A 7,548-nucleotide genomic window follows, 5' to 3' on the forward strand; every position below is an offset into this window, starting at 1 on the left:
AGGAGAGATCAAAGAAGAGGTATGAGTGGAATCTAATTAATGTTGTTCTTCAAAGGAAGTGTATTGGCATAGTTAATGTTTCCGATAAAATCATCTCAATGGATTATTGTCCACCTTTTGGATTTTTGTCCTTATTATAATTGGAATTTTGTCCAACCAAGGTTGTTGTCCTTGTTGTATTATAGAAGTGAGTATTTTCCTTAATGCAGATGCATTCCCTATTGTACCTTTGGCAGGGTTTGGTCCCACTTCCTGAACTAAGTTTTTCTTTTTTGGCAACAAATTTAGGCCCTTCCTTTCCTATTCTATCGATTCCAACATAATAGTCATGTGGGTAGGTATATTAGGACTAGCTTGACAAGAGGTACTTTTAAGGCTAGGCTTTTTCAGGCACTACTTTTGTAGGATGCTAGGGTGTTGAGTGTATTGGTAGAAGGGGTTGGACAGAGGAGCTTCCTACATTACATTTTTTTTGCAAAGGAAGAGGGTTAGATGAAAATGGTAGAGGCAAAAGAGTAGTCCTTGGTCAAGGGGAACAATTCTTTTACCATAGTTTTATCAGTACCTTGTTGGAAGCCTAATTTATTTGAATCGATACTTCATATGGTGTAGACATGGTCTCTCAATTCACCCAAGAGCCATATGAGTTATATTTGAAGGAAACTAAATAGATTCTTCATTATATTTAGGCTACTCACAATCTCTTAATTTATTACAAAACTAGAATTAATGGCAATATGGGTGCATATTTAGACTGGACAAAAAAATATTAGACTTACAAGGCCCCTTAAAATTATAGCTTCTATCTTGGTTAATGTTATATCTTCTGTTCATGTAAGAAATAGTCTATTATTTCTCTGTCTTCTTTTCTACTACGGATGACCATTATGGGGTTATTAATGAGATCACTCAATTCATTTAGCTTTGGAACTTTCACACTAAGTTTGGTATGTAATGCACATTGATGTGAGTCATATTTTATGACTATAGTTCCATGTATATTTCACATAATTTGTTACATTATTAATGGACCAGGGATATAAAGTTTAGATGTATTGCATTTGAAAAATTACTCATCTATATTTCATTAATCTCTAACAGTTCCAAACTTATTTAAAATAATAGATGCATCAGTGATGAATAATCATGAGTTGAATAATAATTTAATCTAGCATATCCTAAAACATTTCATCAATCCCATTCATTTATACATGGGTAGGTATATTACCTAATATTTAGGTATTTTCTCATCTATGGCTAGCTAACTATCAATGATCAGGATCAATTAGATTAATGGTGTAAAAGAATACTACCCACAACAAAATTAAGAGAGAAGTTATTTGTGAAAGAAAAATAAACTTATCATACAATTACAAAAGCGATAAGTCTTTGGAGGGAGAAATTTCAGACTCAAAAGAAATACCTTTTATTATTCAATAGTAAAATGTTATAATACACTTGTAGACTCGAAGTAGTAGCTCTTACAATGTGACCACCTAGAGATCTTGAGTAATTATCATATTATAATTTATCAATAAAACTCCCTATCAAAAGCTTCATCTCAAGCACCCCATAAATAACATAAGCAATAGATGGAACTATCAAATGTTTTTAAAATTATAAATCTTGAAGAGGTTCATGTCCCTATTATTTGGAAATTAATGTTAAACAAATTAGAATTTTACTTTTGTAGAAAATGATATCTATACCCCTTTAAGTGTTTTTTATATTTTGTACCCTAAACATTATATCTTGTATCCTTGACATTAGGAGTAAAGTGTAGACACATTTTCTAACACATAACCTCTTTTAGGTAGTGCACCTTTTGACATCTCCAAATAATAAGAGTTAGTGGTTTGAGCATTCTATGAGTTTTTCAATGCCACACATGTCTTGAGAATATATTTATTTGAATGCTTCATCCATAGCTATTTTTTAGCAATCCATTCCATCTATTGTTGTGTAGCTTACTAGATTTTACTCAAAAGGTGTTGCTAATATTTTTAAATCTTTAACCAATTTGGTTTATACCTTTGCGGTAGTCTCCTTCATTTCTTCTAATGTTGGATCATCTCTTAGATGACGTTTTAGGTATGGCCATATTTCTTCCCTTCTCTCTTGTTGAAGGTCCTTTCATGGTGTCACCAAAAACCCATTTAAAGCAAATTACTCAAAGCAAAGCAAAACAATTTGAATATTTTACTACAACTTACTTGACTCTTGATGTCACTATTATAGGAAGAAAAGTAACAAGAAGTGAATTTGGTAAGTGCCTCAATGTTTCCATAAGTCTCTCACAAATACTTCTAAACACTTCAAATCTAGACAATGGGTGCTTTGATATTTCCTTCATAAACACTCTAGATTTTAGAATTTGGAAAAAACTAAGAGGAATATATGTTAGAGAGCATAAGCTCCAAAGCCAAACGTGTTTCTTGTCTTGCAATTTACAAGGTCGTACTTTGAAAACATAATGAAGAACTCTAAACTCACAAAAGCTAATTCAATATTGCCCAAAAAAATGTTGAGAATTGATTTGCTGCTTTGTAGATGAAAATGACTCTCTAACTTAAGTAATTAAAATGGGAAAAATGTAAAAAAACAATGGTTTGTTAAATATATGCAAATATTAAAACTAAGATTTCATTCTTATTTGTCCAAATCAAAGCTTCAATAATACTAGATACATTCCATGCAAATGGTATTATAAATAAAATAAAGTAAAAGAGAGGTCACAAACACATGAAAAAATATTTGAAAGATAGACATCTTGATATCCATTAGAGTAAACCCTTGAGCTAAGACAATACCATACAATATTCTATGGAAGATGCTTCTCCAAGAAATCTAAAACAATTAGAGCACTATTCAACATATCCTTACAATGATGTTCACTTTATTTATACAAACCTTCTTATTATATAATAGAAGGCTAAATAAGTGAACTCAATATAGGTAAACCTACTCATTTCCTAATATAATTAATTATACAAGTTGTGTATATGACCTAATATAACTAACTTAAGTGATGTGTGTCACATGTTGACATCTCCATCAATTTAGATACACTATCATTTCACAGTCCCAAATACATAACATGATTTTTACCTTTTTGGTTTGTTTTCAAATTTATATTGCAAGGATCAACATCCAACAACATTTGGACAACTTCTCTCATGGTGGGTCGTAGTGCTCTGAGTTTGCATGTGCATCGTATTGCAATTTTCAATACCTCAAACATTTCTTCCTCAAATGATTTAGAAATCCTTGAATCCAAAACCTCAAAAGTGCCTTTCCCACCAATCTTATGTGAAGTCCAGTAAACTATATCTTTACCATCACCAAATTCTGACTCAATTGGTTCTTTTCCAGTTACAAGCTCCAACAAAACCACACCAAAACTATAAATATCACTCTTTTCAGTGACATCAAAAGAATATGCACTTTCTGCAATGTGTAAACTGATGTTAGTATTATATAAGACCTAAATTTACATCTCAGATCTTACCCATCAAGCAATTCCTATTAGGAAAATTATCTAATTCAAAATTACCCTTTCAGTATCATGACATGCCATATTATACATAAAATCATACATACATACATGCACGTATATATTGACAATCTTTCCAAAATATATATTTTGTAGTTAGATACATATGACCACCAAACTCAAGCTTACTTGCCATGAAGATGTACCCTCGCATCCATGGCTGGATGATATACAACTGAAGTTTTGACTTCTCATCAATGAGGACTGCTGTTATCTGTTTCAGACAATGGTGTTACGAAGAAGATAACATCAGTCCTTGTCAATGAAAAGTCGAAACTTCAGCTCTATACCAGCCATCCATGGACACCATGGTGCATTCTGATGGCTGGACAGTTGTCATTCTGTTTTTTACATTCAGTAAATATTATCAACGAAAAAATTCCATATTTATAGGCCTGAAGATTTGAATTAATTGCAAACCTGCTAAAATGGTCTCAGGGATTAGAGATTTTGCTATGCCTAAACATCAAAACATGGAAGGGCACTACCATCTCGAGCTTACCAGGAGCCATATAACCACAGGTTCCTGCAAAAGCAGAGGTGTGATCCTTTTCTCTGCCAGCTTGAAGAAATTTTGCAATGCCAAAGTCAGCAATCCTTGCCTCAAAACAGTTATCCAGCAGAATATTGGTTGATTTTACATCCCTGTGAACAATTGCAGGTGAGCAATCATGATGAAGATATGCCAATCCCTGAGCTGCTCCTAGTGCAATCTTGTACCTTGTTGGCCAATCCAAATGCAAACCACTTCCCTTTGATGCGGCTTTATGCAATACATCAAACAAATTTCCATTCTGCATGTATTCGTATACCAAAAGATTTGAAATGCCATTTGATAAACAACAATAGAGCTTCACAATGTTTTTGTGCCTCACCATCCCTAAAACATCCACTTCTGCCTTCACCAGCTTGTTCAGATCGTTTTGCTTGAAACTACTATTCATGTTTCCTGGCCAGAGTCTCTTCACGGCTACAGTTAAATTGTTCTGCAAATCCAAACGATAAACCTTGCCTGATCCACCACTTCCAATAACATTCTCTTCCTTTAGCACGTCATCAGAAATATCCTTCTCACTGAAACTTATTCTATGAAAAGATTTGAGTTTCCAGCATGAACTTACCCTCTTATCCCTCAAGTCGTCTTGATTTTGCCAGCATTTTTTCCTAAAAAATATCAAGCCAATCACTACTATGAACATTAGTGTCCCAACAATGAACCCACATATGAATATCACATTTCTGGATTCTTTTGTAAGATGATCAGAGCCCTCACAAGTTTGAATTAGGTTGCTGTTTCTGTTAGATCTTTCGACACAGATCCCTGGATTTCCTGAGAAGCTTTTAGTGTTCGTGCTGCTTAATAGGGTATTTGGAACAGGGCCAGATAAATGGTTGTTAGAGAAGTCAAGAAAACTTAGCTGCAATTTACCAAGGCTGATTGGAATTGATCCATGGAGGTTGTTATTTGAAAGATTTAGAGAATTCAAACCTTGAATGGATCCAAGAGACTCTGGAATCAATCCATTCAAATGGTTTTCGGCAAGATTAATAACAACCAAAGAAGTGCATAAGCCAATTTCGGATGGAATGGATCCCTCAAACATATTTTCCTGCAAATACACTTCATTCAAATTTCTCAAGCTGCTGATTTCTTGCGGGATTGAACCTTTAAACTGATTACCCTGCACCTCAAGTTTTACTAATTGCGAGGCCATTCCAATCTCCGGCACCAAAATTCCCGAGAATTGGTTATTGTTAATGTAGAATTCAGTTAAACTCTTTGCATTGCTGATCTCCGCACCAAGTCCGCCATGAAAGTTGTTGAAGCTGAGGTCAACAATGATGGCATTTGGAAAACCCCAAATCCCTTTGGGAACCCTACCATTTAGGTTATTGGCTTTTACTCTGAAACGTATCAAGCTTTTGCAAGATCCATAAGATTCTGGAAGTTCTCCCGTGAAATGGTTACTAATAACGAGAAAGTATTGCAGGTTACCCCCTCTACATATATCTTTTGGCAGTGGGCCGGTGAAATGGTTCTCAGAAACATCGATTAAGTTAAACTTTGATAAATTCCCAAGCTTCTCTGGTAGTTGGCCCGTGAAATTGTTCTGATACAATGACAAGCCTTCAAGATTAGGAAAGTCCCCAAAGCTTTCAGGGATTTGGCCAGAAAGATTGTTCATGTTGAGCTCAAAAGAAACTAAGTTAATCAAATTCCCAACCTCTTCGGGAAGATTTCCGGTCAACATGTTCTTAGATGCATCAAAATATCTTAGCCCCGTGAGGTTTCCTAGTTCAGGGGGTATATTTCCACTAAGATTGTTCTTTTGAAGCTCTAGTTGGTAGAGTTTATCGAGTGTGAAGATCTCTTTTGGAATAGATCCCTTCAGAAAATTTTTAGAGAGATCCAGAAGGCCCAAATCTGTGAAATTAGTAATAAAATTTGGGATTTCTCCTACCAAATTGCAGTCAGCCAAGTATAGCTCCTTTAGTTTCTTCAAATTCATGAGCTGCCAGGGTATTTTTCCAGGGCTGAATGGATTAGAAGCAAGGTAAAGGAACTTCAGATTAGGCAAATTTCCAACAGAGAGAGGAAATTCACCCGAGAATTTATTGATTGTCACGTCAAGAAGCTGCAAGGATTTCAATGGGGAAAAGTCCGGCAAAGTTCCGGATAGAGAATTGTTTGTGAGATTCAGGGACTGAAGCTTTGTACAGTTCATAATATCTGAGGGTAAGTTCCCATAAAGCTTATTAAATCCCAATTGAAGTTTCTTCAAATCCTTCAATTTGCAAATATTGGAGTAGAGGGGACCATTAATAAATTTACTTTCGAGTGTGATCTCGATGACCATACCTGTAGTATTGTCACAGCTGATTCCATCCCATTTGCAAGGTGCGTCAATGGAGTCTTTCCAATTGTTCAGTGCATTGTATGGATCCTCCACGCTTCTTTTCATTTCCAGCAAAATCTGGGCCTCCTCAGCAAGAGCTTGAACACCGGTTATCCATGGCAGCCCATAGGCAATCAAGCATGCAATCCAAAACAGAACTCTGCTCACCATTTTTGTTTCAAGTTTGTTGTTTCAACAATTTTCACTAGATTGGCAACATTGAATTATCAAGCGCCTTTCCATTATCGATGAACAACCACTAGATTCTTAAGGATTGTGAATTTGAATCTTACATTGCATTTGTTCTTCATTATTTTGATTCAACATCATTCACAATCCCACCTAAGACTTTTGGTAGGCTGAAAAACATCAAGACTCGATTTTTGGAGCGGCCGTGAAGGCTTCTATCGATGTACGAATCGAAGCGCTCCACTAGTGCAAAAAATCCAAATCCAGCCTTATCATCAATGTGTCCTCCGCACTATCACAACCAGTAAATACAATGTGAAAATTCTTTTGACTGCAATCTCCATGTCTCCATCTGGAACAGCTGAAATTCATTGTCCGGGGAGCACACAACGTGATGATGTACATGGCCATGAAGACCTTTTCACCAGCTTTATTGTGTCCTTGATGTGAACCCTGTCTTTTGGTGGACATTCGTTTTGGTGTTTTAATGCAATTTTTTGTCCCAGTATGGGTGGATGTCATGATGATTCAAAACTGTTCATCTGTGCGCAAGTCCCGGGGATGAGGCAGAAATATGGCATGATCGGAGGGAAAGATTGGTAGTATCCAATCGAGCTAAATAAAGTCCAGGGAGGCTTCAACAATCAAATCAGGTTCAAATGTCAAAAAGATCGCATCTCCATTGCTTTCTCCTTTGTTTTCTTTGTTTGTCAAAGAGCTTAAATGGTGATCCTTTGGTGGGGCAAATCTGAACACCACATTCCAAGCATTGACTTGGTGGCTTATCTAAAATTTCACTTGATTTATTTCTTCTATAGGGTCCACTTATTATTATTCCATCTGGACCCATCAAGAGCTTATGTTCACAAGGTAAAGTTCAATCGTTGCTTCTAATATGTAGATGTATCA

The 7,548-nt window shown here is 35.6% G+C and overlaps 1 protein-coding gene across 3 annotated transcripts; it reads right to left on the bottom strand.

Annotated features, from left to right (window-relative positions):
- Positions 1-2,751: 2,751 nt before the first annotated feature.
- Positions 2,752-7,335, bottom strand: LOC149569173 (uncharacterized). Of its 3 annotated transcripts, XR_016362715.1 has the most exons (3): positions 4,056-6,827; positions 3,683-3,767; positions 2,752-3,447 (listed from the first exon to the last, which is right to left on the bottom strand). XR_016362715.1 is itself a non-coding variant. In XM_089821937.1 (2 exons), the coding sequence occupies exons 1-2, from the start codon at positions 6,619-6,621 to the stop codon at positions 3,077-3,079; spliced, it is 2,937 nt and encodes a 978-aa protein (XP_089678063.1). In that variant the 5' UTR covers positions 6,622-7,335; the 3' UTR covers positions 2,752-3,076. The 3 variants fall into 3 exon arrangements, 2 of the variants coding, with proteins under 2 accessions (XP_089678063.1, XP_089678064.1); XM_089821937.1 differs by lacking the exon at positions 3,683-3,767 and having other exon boundaries at positions 4,056-7,335; XM_089821938.1 differs by lacking the exon at positions 3,683-3,767 and having other exon boundaries at positions 3,974-6,806.
- Between the last annotated feature and the right edge of the window lie 213 nt (positions 7,336-7,548).

This window comes from Cupressus sempervirens, chromosome 3 (genome assembly GCF_028749045.1).
Source record: "Cupressus sempervirens isolate cs-2001-9-10 chromosome 3, ASM2874904v1, whole genome shotgun sequence".
NCBI lineage: Eukaryota > Viridiplantae > Streptophyta > Pinopsida > Cupressales > Cupressaceae > Cupressus > Cupressus sempervirens.